Consider the following 13,603-nt stretch of genomic DNA (forward strand, 5'->3'; position numbering starts at 1 on the left):
ACTTTAACAAGGTCTCCAGGTGACTCTGGTGTACATTAAAGTTTAAGAACCACTGCTGGGGGATCGGCACTTTGGCATAGTATAGGTTAGGCCTCTACCTGTGACACTGGCATCCCATATGGGTGCTGGTTTGGGTCCCTGCTGCTCCTTTTCTGATCCAGCTCTCTGTCGTGGCCTGGGAAAGCAGGAGAAGATGGCTCAATTGCCCCTGCACCCACATGGGAGATCTGGAAGAAGCTCTTGGCTCCTGGCTTTGCATCAGCTCAGCTCTGGCTGATGGGGCCATTTGGGGAGTGAACCAGTGGATGGATGACTTCTTTCTGTGTTTCTCCCTCTGTAACTCTGCTTCTCAAGTAAATGAATAAATAAATAAAAAAGAACCACTGCTATATGATAGATGTCAGAAGTCCAGCCTGTTACTTTCAGGAGAGGATATGTAGCTGTAGTAGTAATTGAGAAATACTGTACTGGATTTGTTCTCCCCCTTTGCTTCCTCCCTTTTTGCTGCTAGAGGAACAAAGTTTGGAAGGAGGTAGCACAGCTAGGAGGATTCAAAGTATAGTGACTCTCAGTTGATTTATCAGGCATGTTAGGGGTCGTCAAGACACCCCTGGGGTCCAGTGGTTCACTGAGAGTACTCACAGGACTCAGTATCTGGTTGAGCTGCTGAGATTATTATAGCAAAGAAACATCTGCAAAGGGAAAAAGGCTCAAAGGGTGGAGTCCAGAAAGCCAAGAGAACACATACAAGAGTTCTCTCCCAGTAGAGTTACATAGAATACACTCAGTTCCTCCAATAACAAATTAGGACAAGTGTTAAATTGTCGGAGAAGCTCAGTCTCCCAGATTTTTATTTGGGCCATTCAAGGAGGGGTCCTCTGACTAGTGTGGACCAGAATTCTAAATTCCTTCAATCAAAGCAAATATTCACCATAAGCACCCACTGTACAACAGTTTGGGTATGGTGAGCCATTTTTATGAGTTATGGAATGCTGGGAACCTTCTTGAACTCCAAATTCCCAGTTGCTAGCCAAGGGCCATCTTTGCAACCAAGACGTTCTAAGGATAGCAGTGTTAGGCCTGGCAGCCAAAGCAGTTTGCTTTTTCTTCTTTATATGGGATATGAAACATTTAAACTAAATCATCTTTCTTTTGGAAATTTGGTAACAATCAAAATGTTTAGAGACTGGCTTGGTTGGGCATTTGGCCTAATGTGTAAGATGTCCCCATCCCATTGAGCTGTGCCTGGTTCCACTTCCCATCCAGCTTCCTGCTTATGTGTACTTTGGGAGGCAGCAGGTGATGGCTCAGGTACTAGTGTCCCTGCCCTCCTATGTGGGAGACTTTGAGTTCTAGGTTCCTGGGTTCAGCCTGGCCAACCCCTGGGTTGTTGTGGGTACCTGGATTGGGGGGAGGGAGAGTGGATAGAGGATCTTTCCCTGCCTTTAAAATAAAATGAAAATAATCTTTTTAAAAAACTAAATCTGTCACATCAAAGTAATTTAAAAAAAAAAAAATGCCTTGATGGGGCCAGCACTGTGGTGTAGTGGGTTAAGTTGCCACCTGCAGTTCCAGCATCCCATATGGGCACTGGTTCAAATCCAGGCTGTTCCTCTTCTGATCCAGCTCTCTGCTATGTCCTGGGAAAGCAGTAGAGGATTTCCCCTGCACCTGTGTGGAAGACCCAGAAGAAGCTCCAGGCTTCTGGCTTTGGATCAGCCCAGCTCCAGCCATTGTGGCCATCTGGGGAGTGAACCAGCAGATGGAAGACCTCTCTGTCTTTCTCTCTGCCTCTGCCTCTCTGTAACTCTGCCTTTCAAATAAATAAATAGCTTTCCCCCACTCCAAATGTCTTGAACAGTTTAACTGAGTTGGATAATTTACTCATTTAGACATATTTTCTGAAAGATAATAATCTCTTTACAGTTTTAGTCACAGTCTGTGCTTATCTTTGCAATTATAAAAATGGCTTACTTCTTAATTTTCTTGTTTTAGTTATCATTCTCAGTATTCACTTGGAAAAAAACATCTATGACCATCTGCTTCAAAGCAGATACTGATTTTTCTTCTGTTTGAAACTTGCCATCTCTGGGTTTGCTTTGGTGACTAACTAACCTTTCTTCTTTCGTAGGCCAAGATGCTGAATTATCAGGGACACTTTCACTTGTTTTGACGCAGTGCTGTAAGAGAATAAAGGATACTGTTCAAAAGCTGGCCTCGGACCACAAAGACATCCACAGCAGTGTTTCTCGGGTTGGAAAAGCCATCGATAAGGTATGGTATTGAAGGAAGTACTTCTGACAGTACTTTGCCACATTGTTATTTTTTTGCTATTCCTTTCTTCTTTGCATTTGATAAATTTTATAGGTCTGGTTTTACTATGTTACTCTTTTTGTTTTTTTTAAAGGTTTGTTTTATTTATTTGAAAGTAGAGTTATTGGGGGCGGGGAGGAGAGAGAGAGAATGAATGCAAATGCGAATGTGAATGCTGGTGTTGCAGGCTGCAGCCTAGCCCTGCTGCACCACAACACCGCCCCTACTAAGTTACTCTTATTAAAGTTCTTTGTTGCTCTTATGTACAAAACAAAAATAAACCAAACAAAAAAAGCCCCTCCTTTTATAGCTTCGTTTATCCGTTTGCTTCTGTGACTAGAGCTCTTAGGGCCAGGGTAGGGTTCCAGAGACCTTTTAACTGTGTCTGTGGGAGTCTGTTTTTCAGGAGTAACTTTTCCTGCTTCCTGGGTAAGTCCCTGGCTGTTGCTGTGTCTGTTATAGAGTGTTAGAATAACACCCTTGCATCTGGCTCCCCTGCAGCATCCTGGCTCCTGGCTTCCTGTGGGCACACTGGTTGCTTTTCTTCAGTGCTGCCTTCTGTGTGTGAGTTCATGTGTGGGTGGCTTGGTTGCTAGCTAGCCATGCCAGTCACTTCTGGTGGGTGATTTTTTTTTTTTTTCCCTTGTGACATTTCCTGAATAAGCAGTCTTTGACCTAGTAAGTAGTTATCATTTTTAGCACTGGGCAGGCTTACCTGTGGAGTTCATTGTCTAAGAGGAGTTAGCCCAAGGATACTGTGTGATAGATCTGACTGCTTGAGCCATTCAGGTTAAGTCTGATCAGAACTTTTCTGTCCCCGTGTTGTAAGCTTCCAGGAGGATAGGAAGAATTCTCAGGGCAAGTTCTTTGTAGCAAAGGCATCTCCTAAATGGTCCCATGAATTGCTTAGTCTTTATGCACAAGAGTGATAGCTATAATGTGGAAAATGGAACCTCACTGACTCTAGGGAGTGGGCCCATGTAACTCAGGGTAGGCCTGTTAGAAATTATCTTTTTTTTTTTTAATTATTTATTTGAAAAGCAAAGTTAGAGGAAGGGACAGAGAGAAATATCTGGTTCACCCCCCAAATGGCCACAACAGTGGGGGACTGGGCCAGGCTGAAGCCAGGAGTCTGGGGCATCTGGGTCTCCCACCTGGGCCATCATCTGCTTTCCCAGGCCTATTAGCAGGGAGCTGGATGGGAAGTAGAGCATCTGGGATTTGAACCTGCACTCGTGGGATGCCGATTAACCGGCTGCGCCACAGTGCCCGCCCTGAGAAATGATCTTAATGAGCAGCATTGCAAGGTTAGGCTTGAGGCTGTGGAATTCAGAACTCTGTGCGTCTAAGAACACAGCGTTCTCTGGTAGGTGCTGTATGATTGGACTCTGAGTGGCAGGGGTCTGCGGACTTGGGTTGGTAGCCAGTGGCTTACAGAAGCCAGTGGCCCTTGACTGAGCTCTCAGTGGGATGGTGGCAGGACTTCGACTCCGCAAAAGAGGTCGGGAGGTGTTGGCAGCTGCAGCGTGCCGGCCTCCTTGTTGGATCAGTGATGGCAGTCGCCAGCAAAGGCTGGGAAGACAGTGAGTGTTCTCTGAAGTAGCTTTGATGTCATAAAGCCTGTTTGGTAACTCCCGGGGAGTGGACACAACTTCAGAAGTGGGCATGGCCTCAGGCTATCTGGGGTTATTGCATTGGAAGTCTTCAGTTGTTACCTGAAGTAGCTGTTGCTGTGTGTTCACTTAAGAACCAGGGCTATGGAGATGGCCTTGACGCTGGGTAAGGATGTCTCAGTTTGCCTAGGGCCGTAAATAGTGGTGTTGAGGAGGCTTCAGATTTCCGTTGTTGAAAGTGAATGCAGGTGTTCTGGTGATCCTCACGCTCAAAACCCAGAGAGAACCCTAGTGGGTTCCTGGGGCTACCCACCAGACCATGAAGTTGCCGTCCGCAATTCTGACAGCCTCTGAGTGGCAGAACCTAGGGTGCCGTGCCGGTGGGGAAGCTAACGCTTCCAAGGTAGTCAGAGAAGAGTGCCGGGGAAGAGATGGCGGATGCCTGCACTAAGTGGGAACCGGCTCAGCCGTAGCTCAGTGTGTTCCAGGATGGAGAAGAGCTAGGCACGTGATCCACCAGCTCTGCGTTCTGTCACAGGTAGAGAAGCTGTGTGTTCCCGTCACCTGGTGGGTCTGTGTCCTGTCGCTGCTGTGCAGGTCTCCTGCAGGCCCGGCAGGTCTTTGCAGATACATCCACTCAGAAGGGTGGTAGGTGTTTTGACTTCCTTTGAGGCGAACCATTTTGATGTACTTGGTGCCGAAAAATGGAAATAGCTCTTTCAGAATAGATATCCAGGGATACATTTTTTGCTGAATGATTTGCGTTTTGGCTTTTTTATTGGGGAGGGTGTGTTTGAGGTGGATGTTCCTGATTACATATTTTAATTAGCTCCTTCCTCTTTTGAAGGCATTTTGTTTTTCATGAGCATATTCAAATAATTCTTTTACAATTTCTTTCAAGAATTGTTTTATGTTCCTATGAAAGTAGTTTATGTTCTATGTGACCTGGATTCTGGATTCTTCTCACATACCATCCCAATGAGTATTTGTTAGACTGTACTCCAGAGCCACAGAGGAAAGCCCGGGTCTTCCAGTCTGGTTCTCTTGTACCTTTCCACATATTTCCTCCTGAGAGTTTTGGCATCTACTTGGTCTCATCTGAAGAGGCAGCTCTTTCCCCACTAGAACCACCTGGATGTTGTGAATAGATTCCTGTGTTGTTGTTGGGCTTTGTCACCTGAGACTCCATTGACTTGTCAAGTCCCCAACTGTTGTCATGTGACTTGGATAAACTTGTGCAGGCTCTGGGCAGCCTGTTGTAAAAGCCGAGTGGACTCTTGTGAGTGAGTGGTGAGCAAGCAGGGTGAAGCTGAAGCTATTGTGGCCCAGGCTTTTAAGCACCACACCAGACAGACCTGCCTGGGAACCTGGAATGCCATCTAGCAGCCTGTGAGCAGCATGTTAGGGACATGTGCTCCCTCCCTCACAAGATGGGGACAATCAAAGACACCTTCATTAGCAGGCTGGTTTTGAGTTAAGAAATTTGGGTAAATTTTTGACATGCTAAATGATAATTATTCCTTTAATTCATTTAATCTTCATGTGTTTTCAAGTTCTCTAGCTATGACTTCTCTAAAAATGTACACAGAAAAGAGGTTTCTGCTGGTAGTAACCAAGGCGTTTTCTGGCTTTTAATTACTGTGAATATAAAAAGTTGAAGAAATCTGCTTTAATAAGTTGGCATTTTCAAATACTCATAGTATGATTCTTATTGAAAATAAGTAATACCAGCCATTGGATTCTGTAGAAAAATTTTGTTAGTTAAAGAAATTCTGTGTTGGGCTGCTTTTAATTTCCTGCCCCATTTTTAGAAAATCTGGAATTCTGATTTAGGATGTTTTATTCAATGTTTTACATTTTCTTTGGCTTTTTTTTAATTTATAGGAAAAATCGATAAAAATAATCACTGCTTTACTTTCAGAGTTGTGTATATATGTGTTGAAATAACTAGTACTAAGATTGTGAAGTGTCTAAAATCTGCCATGGTACAGTTAAAATATAAAAACACAGTTTATGGTGTTTACGATTGCAGTCTTGTTTGATCATACAAAGTGCTTATTGTACACATATACCTGGGAAGATTCCACAGCATAAAATAAGCTTGTGTAGGGTAACTGCTGCTCATCATAAAGGAACAGTTGCTGCGCTCTTCATTAACCTAAGGTTTGTAGAGTGATGCCCTAGATTTGACTTCGAATATGGGTAAGGTTCAGCGTGGCAGAGCAGTCTGCTGTGATTCTCTACAGGGCTAGGAAAAGAGGCTGCAAAATAGCCCCTGGGAATGTGCTTGACTCGTGTTAAACACTCACAAGGGATTGACTTGGTTAGAGTGCCTGGCCCTGCTGGGAGGAGGGAAAGATGGAGTTGGGAGGAGGCAAATGATGGAAGGTCTACAGGAAGTGGAGTGAATCATGAAAGAGCTGAAAATGGCTTGACCATGAGTGGTCTGGAGTAGGGAGATAATAGCTGTCACTTACTGAGAGTTGGCCATGTTCCAGATACTGAACCAAATGCTTCATGTACTTGTATCCCATAATACAGATGTATTGTTCTTACATTCCAGATGAGGAAACGAAGACTCAAAGATATTCAGTAATGTCCACAGGTATATACCTGGAAGTGATGGGTCAGGGTTGGGGAAAAGTTTTCACCCAAGGGTGTGCTCTGTGCTCTACTAGGGAATCAGTGAGTGTGGTGTACGTCTGGTGATGTTGGGGGAGGGGGGGTTAACATTGATTTTAAACTACTTTGTCTGAAATGATTTTCTGCCACTAGATGGAGCATCTACATTGCCAGGGAGAAATGCTGACTATCAGAGTGAATGGAATAATGGTATAAACCAGGAAATGCAGAGTATTTTAAGATAGTAGGTGGACAGTCTGGAACTGCCTTTTATGTAGGTATGACTGGGATGTAGGAGAAGATAAAAATAGCAGTGGGAGGTGAGTTCTTATGTTTAGCCTTAAATAGTAGTGGGTAAAGTATGTACTAGCTCTAAAATTCTATCATTGTGTAATAGATAGCATCTTATAGCATTATATAAGCATTAAGGAAGAAGGAGAATTTAAAAGACTAGAAAATTCACTCTGATTAAGAATAAAAAGTAAGCTGAGGTCTGAAATATAAGCATAATTTGATACATACCATAGGTAGAATTTCTGGAATTAACAAAATGGAACAATTGATACATTTGTAAAGAAAATATTGATAATATGCCAAGAGTAATGTATTTTCTAAAAATAAAATAGTTCAAAAGCTGTGCCTCGCTCGCTGCCCCAGTTACTGGAGAACAGATCAAGAAAATGCAGGAGGCAGTGTGTCTGAACTTGTGCAAGGTGTTTAGTGAAATACATTGCTGAGGTGGGGATGGAGGATGTTGCTCTGTAAGTGATGGGGTTTGAAGAGGAGCTGCCATCCGCTGCTTTGCCTGAGTGCGCTGGGGTGGACCTGACTCACCTCACCCAGCTGGGCTTGGCCTCAGTGGTTTACTGCAGGGTAGGTGTCCCGAAGGCCTCCCCGGGACCTTTCTTGTCAGCACTCTCAAGGAAGGAGGGGCTGGGAATATGTGAGCCTGAGAGCAATTCGTAACCTTGGAAGCGTGCTTTGGCGTGGGAAACAGGTGCTGAGAGAGGCCCAGTTACCCTCCTGCCTGCCCCTTTCTCCGAGTCCTACTTGCTTGGGCAAGAAAAGTTTCTGGGGCTGGCGCTGTGGTGCAGTGGGTTAAAGCCCTGGCCTTGGGCGCCGATTCTAGTCCTGGCTGCTCCTCTTATGATCCAGCTCTCTGCTATGGCCTGGGAAAGCAGTGGAAGATGGCCTCTGTACCCACATCGGAGACCCAGAAGAAGCTCCTGGCTCCTGCTTTTGGATCGGCGCAGCTCCGGCCTTTACGGCCATCTGGGGAGTGAGCCAGTGGATGGAAGACCTCTCTCTCTGTCTCTACCTCTCTCTGTAACTCTGTCTTTCAAATAAATAAATCTTAAAAAAAATAATAATAAAGGTTTCTATTGCTAGAACAAGAGCCTTGGCTCATAAACAGCTGGATGCTCTGTGGCTTCACTCTCTGGGCCTCAGCCCCTGTGAGGCGGTATTGCTTCTGCCCTTTCAGGCTGGAGATCATTTACAAACAAAAGAAGTTAGACTCTGCCTTCCCGGCCATCTGTCACATTGCATCGTTCATTCTAAGTTACAGACCTACGTTCTTCTTCTTTCTTGTGTTCTGAGCAGAATGCAGCTACATCGTTTAGCTGCTGCAGGTAGTGATTTGATGAGTTACAATCTGGGCCACAGGAAAGCCTGGGGCCTTTGCAGTCTGGTGTCCGTGGTAGATTGCACGGTCTCGCTGCACGTGAATGTGGTACAGACCCCATTTGCCTGGGTCTGGAAGTGGAAGTATTGTGCTTGGTCTAGCAGCTCAGGCAGGTTGGATTAAGAGGAACAAAAGGGCATTATACGCATTAAGCCTTGCTGGCCAGCCCGGTCTGTGATTGTATTTAAATGCTTTTAAGTTAATGCGCTTATCACCAATATCTCTAATATGCTTTTTCATATTTATATTTTCCAATGATTCTTTTAAATATGAGAAGACTGGTGGCACGACCTGGTCTTCTGCTGAGCTATTGGGAAGGTTTGCTGTCGGATAGGTACCGGTAGGGGTTTTCACTTTGGGAGGCAGATACACATGTGAAAGCTGAGGTTAAGTCACAGAGCTAGAAAACAAGTGGAAGAGCTGGGATGAAAACCCAGATTTGGGGCGGGTGTTAAGCAGTTTAGGCTGCTCGTTGGATGCCCGTGGTCCATATCTGAGTGGCTCCAGCTTCCTGCTAAGGCACAACCTGGGAGGCAGTGGGAGATGGTTTGAGTAGTTGGGTCCTGCCACCCATATGGGAGGCGAGATCCTGGCTCCTGGCTCCTGCCAGATACTGTTGTGGGCATTTGGGTGAAAGCTCGCTCACTGTCTGTCTGTCTATCTCGGAACAGCAGCAGCAGCCTCAGACTTGAAGACTCAGAGGAACCCTCCTGTATTGAAGTTTCTGGAAAGAATTGATCTCTTGTACCCTCAGGGCACCCACCACATACGAATCGCTCCTTTGTATCTAGAATCACAACAGAGATGTTTATCATCTTTGGGAGTTGATTAAAAAAAAACAAAAAAAAAAAAAACCAGTCATGCAAACTTCTGTGATCTGTTCTGATAAGGCGGCATCACAGGCAGCAGACCAACCACAGCCAAACTGGGTGAAGTGATAGTGAGGAAGGCGAATGACAGATGGCCGGAGTGTGGAGCATCTTCCGGATCTTCAGGTCCAGCAGAGTAGCTGGGCATGTTCCTTTCCTTTGTTTATAAAGTAAGGGCCATCACTGTGAACCTACCTTCCCCTTATCTTGGAAAACCAAAGTAGAGGTGCAAATGTTGTACAGTAGAGGATATGGAATATCTAAAAAGGTAGCCCCAGTATGTAAAAATGCACCTCCGGAGTGCTGAATGTGTTGCCAGCCCACAGTTTGCGAGGCTGTCTGGAATCTGCGTAAATAGGGATCGTTTCCTCGCAGGACACACGCCTCATCAGCAGCTTTACCAGTATTACCAGGTTCTTCCCTAAAGGGTTTAGACTAAGTTACAGTCCTACCAGACACGTTCAGCACTTCCTGTTTCCTCATTTCTCAACCTATAGCGCAGGTATTGACAGACATTAAATTCTTGAAAAGTTAATCAAATGGATGTGGAATAGTATCTAATTGTATTAATTTTGCCTTTACAATCATTTTTTATTATTTGAGTGGCAGAAGGAGAGCTGTCATTCACTGATTCACTCCCCAAATCCCCACAATGGCTGGGGCTGGGCCAGGACCCAGGGATGTAGTCCAGGTCTCCTACATGGATGGCAGGAGCCCAGTAACTTGAGCCATCACTCCCACCTCCCCCACCAGGTCCTGCGTTGGAGGCTGGAGTCAGGAGCTGGAACCAGGAATGAAAACCAGGCATGCCAATATGAGACATGGCATCTTAACTGCTAGACTAAATCCTTGCTCCCAATTTTGTGTTCCTTTGATCATGTCTGAGATTAAACATCTTTTTGTGTTTGACCACAAGGATTTCCCCCTTTGTGAATTCTATGCTCTTCTGTCATTTTTTTTCTATTCAGTTGTCTTATTGAGAGGAGATTTTTGTTTGTTTTCAGACCTGAATACTAAGCTTTTGTGGTTGTATGTGAGTAGCTCTATTCTACCATCTGATGGGAACCAGGATCCACGTCATCTTACCCTGTTAGGTTTCCTTTGCAGTCTGCCTCACTGTTAAACCAGATTTACTGCACGCTTACCAGGGAGATTTGTTCCCAGTAGATGCAACAGTAATGCATTGTTAGGTTCATGCACCAATTTTCCTTCAAAGTAGAGGGAAAGTTTGGAAAAAAAAAAAAAAAGGTTAATACTAGAGAATTGGCACCTTAGAAATAAAAGAGAGTTTTTTTTTACCACGTTGTTACCACTGTCTGCTCAGTAATTGAAATTTCATAAAATCTGTTTGAGAAGTGGGTTGAGTTTTGGTGGTGAATAGCGAAAGCCAGTCCTGCAAGTTTGGCTGACTTGAGAGCCTGTTCTTGATCCAGTTAGGGTGGGCCATGTAGGTCTCCGTTTCAAAATGAAATTGTGTTGAAGTTATTGACTTCTCTGCCTCAGCTTCCAAATTTAGTGTTTTCCAGCTTGTTCCTTCCAAACCAGAACATCCTCTCCAGACAGACACACCCTTGAATGCCTTGAACGTGTGCTTTTTTTGCTTTTGGTTCTTGTCTGGGTCCTTCCTTCCCGTCTCAAAGCGCTGGGCCAGGCTTTGCCTTAAAAACGTGAAAGGACGAAGTACAGTAACACAAGACGCTAATTATAGACAGGTATTTCTCTTCACCCCTCTTCACCCCGTCCTCACAGTGCTGCGGATTTTTTGGGCGGCCATGCAAATGAGTTGGTTGCCTAGCAACAGAAGCTAGAACTGATGCCAGCTCTGATGCAACATTGAGTAAGAACCTGCAGTTTTAGCCGGAGGAGTGGGACCCTATAATCTCAGTTTTAATTTTCATTACTTGTGACTTGAAAACATACTGTGGGTGAAAGTCGTTTACTTATCTTTCTCAGTGAGTTTAAACTGGCAAGTTAGAATGATGTAAGGAAACTCAGAAAATTTCATCTGATGCATTTCTCATTGATGCTGATTCTCTGAGAATAGCACATAAGTTGTCAAGTTTGAATACAGAGATTCTGACCTTAAGGGTGTTAGGTTTTCTTGACTCATATGATGGTGACCTTCATATGCCTTAAGGAAACAAGGCTAAGGGAAAGACATCATTACAGAACTTTGTAACAGACCCAGTGGAAATTGTTTAAATGGTGGACTATTTTTAAAGCTTTCTAGGCGATCAACGTTCGCTTTGTTATATAAAGGAAAGAATTCAGGAAATTCTTTTGTGTGAGCAGGTACTGTCTGGTATGGTAACCATTAAAATTCTGATTGAAGATACACTGCTGAGTCTGTTTTAGTGTGGGCTGTCCTTGGAGCTGACCCTCGTGTCATCCAGATTTGTTTCATTTCTTTGCTGAGGACTATGCCTGATACATTTGTTGGAATTTGATAAGGTTTGGGAATAAATATTCAAGCGCATGTTAGAAACCTGAAGGTTTCATTTGGATTGAATTAGGTTAGTGAGGGGTTGTCTTAATTACTCACGGTGATTCTGGCTGATAGTTATGGGCAGGTCGCAGGGTTTGTAATCAATTCTGGGATCTGCAGATACCCCCACCTTTATTCTTTTGAATGGCTTTTGGGGTTTAAAATATGGGAGAACGTAATAACATCAGTTGCTCTTACCTCTGCTCAAGTCCAGAGAGGAAAAATATAGCCCCACTCTCCATGTTTGAGTTGTCACAGACAGCATAAGGATGGAAAAGCTTGCTTAAAAGCATTGATGAGCTGTTAGAAAATTAACTCGCAGCAGGCAGAACCTCATGCAAGCAGTTGTGGTTCTTCCGGGCCAGGGATCTGTCTGTCTGTTGCATATGTGCATGGGTGCTGTAGCCTCTAGGTGCTTTGTATCATTTCCATTCTCTAGGCTAAATACTAAGTACTAAATACTAAATACTAAATACATGAAAGATGTCTTAAGAATGACAGTAATCTTGGTGTTTTGTTTTGTCCAAGTGATTCCAGATTTTATTGTGTGCGTTCAGCTATCGGCTACGGCTTCATGTTTGCAAACAGAGGAGATAGCTCTTTCCGGGGCAGCGTGGTGTTCTGCCCTGTGCTGACTGTCAGGAGTGGTCGTGTGCACTTGCTGTTGTGGTCACGTGCCACCCGTTCTTGGTGCACACTGTAGAGCAATCCAGTTGTGGTTTCGGTTCAATCTAAACACCCTGCCTAAGTGTGTGTGCTTTCAGGAAAGGTACAGGAGGCTTGTCGGAGGGCAGTGGCCTTGAAGGATGAGGGGGAGTGGAAGGAGAACTGGGTAGGAGACGGTTTTCAGACCGTGGAGTAGGTTGCCCTTGATGTTTCAGGTTTCCTTTGTTGTTTTCCTCTGTCTGAAGAACCTGGCAGTTGTGCAGAGCGGGACAGCCAGCCGCAAGTGCAGCCTTCCCTCCTCTGGGAGCGTCTGTATTTCCTCTGCCTTCCTGAAGGGTACTTTCCCTGAGTGCAGAATTTCTTTGGGGACTTGATGGAGGCTTTGTCACTCCTTTCTGGCCTCTACAATCATTTGAATAATAGTTCCCATAAAAGTAGCACCTTGGCTGCTTGCAAAACTTTTTTTCTTTGGCTTTTAGCAGTTTGCTTTTGAGGTGTTCTTTGAGGTCATGCATTTTTTTTGTTTGTTTGTAGTTCACTGAACTTCTTGAATCTCAAGTTTATATTTTTTGCCAAATTTGGGAAATGCTTTTCAAATTATTTTTCTGTACCACAGTCTGTATCCTCTGCTCTGATACAAATATTAGGTCTTTTGTTACTTTCTCACAGTCCCAGAGGCTGTCATTAAATCTTTTGTGTTCAAATTTTTATTTATCTTCACTGATTGTTTTTCTTCTAATACCTGCATTCTGTTGTCTGTCTATATAATAATTTAAGAATTTTTGGCTTGTGTATCTTCTATTTCTTTGCTGAATCTTTCTATCTTTCAAAGGTGCTTACCCTTATTCTTGGAACATTTTTATAAGAATTACTCTAAATCTTTTGATTACACTAAATCTTTTGTAATCTTTGATTACAGTATTGGCGTCATCTTGGTGTCAATGATTTTTGCCCCCAGTTAAGATTTTTCTTGTTACTTTGTATGCAGAATAACTTTGTGTCGTATCCGGGACATACTGAATATTACAACACTGTGGGTCTTGCTTAAATTCTGCGGAGAAAGCTGATACTTTTGTTTTCACAGATTCTACCTGGGTAGGCTCAGGCCGCCTGCTCTGATCAGTCTTCCCTGGGTTGAGGTTCAATGTTAAGTTTCATTTTCAAAACCATTGTAGCTATGCAAATTTGTCCTGTGTTTGTAGCCATTCTGGGGCCTGGGAACTGGGTCTGTCCCCAGCTCAGTCTGTAGTATACCCCCGTGAGTGCCTGGCCGTCCCTGCGGTCCTGACCTCACTGCTACAGTTGTTTGAATGGACCATGGATTATTTACGGGCGTGTGTGTTCTCCCTGT

At 44.2% G+C, this 13,603-nt stretch overlaps 1 protein-coding gene across 4 annotated transcripts in view; it reads left to right on the forward strand.

Annotated features, from left to right (window-relative positions):
• The window catches only part of RMND5A (required for meiotic nuclear division 5 homolog A), a 55,283-nt gene that overhangs the window by 16,928 nt on the left and 24,752 nt on the right, over positions 1-13,603 (forward strand). For all 4 annotated transcript variants that reach the window (XM_062209816.1, XM_062209817.1, XM_062209818.1 and 1 more), the window contains exon 2: positions 2,132-2,274. In XM_062209816.1, coding sequence (XP_062065800.1) covers positions 2,132-2,274 — 143 coding nt within the window. The remainder of the gene's footprint in view (positions 1-2,131; positions 2,275-13,603) is intronic.

Source organism: Lepus europaeus, chromosome 13, assembly GCF_033115175.1.
Source record: "Lepus europaeus isolate LE1 chromosome 13, mLepTim1.pri, whole genome shotgun sequence".
NCBI lineage: Eukaryota > Metazoa > Chordata > Mammalia > Lagomorpha > Leporidae > Lepus > Lepus europaeus.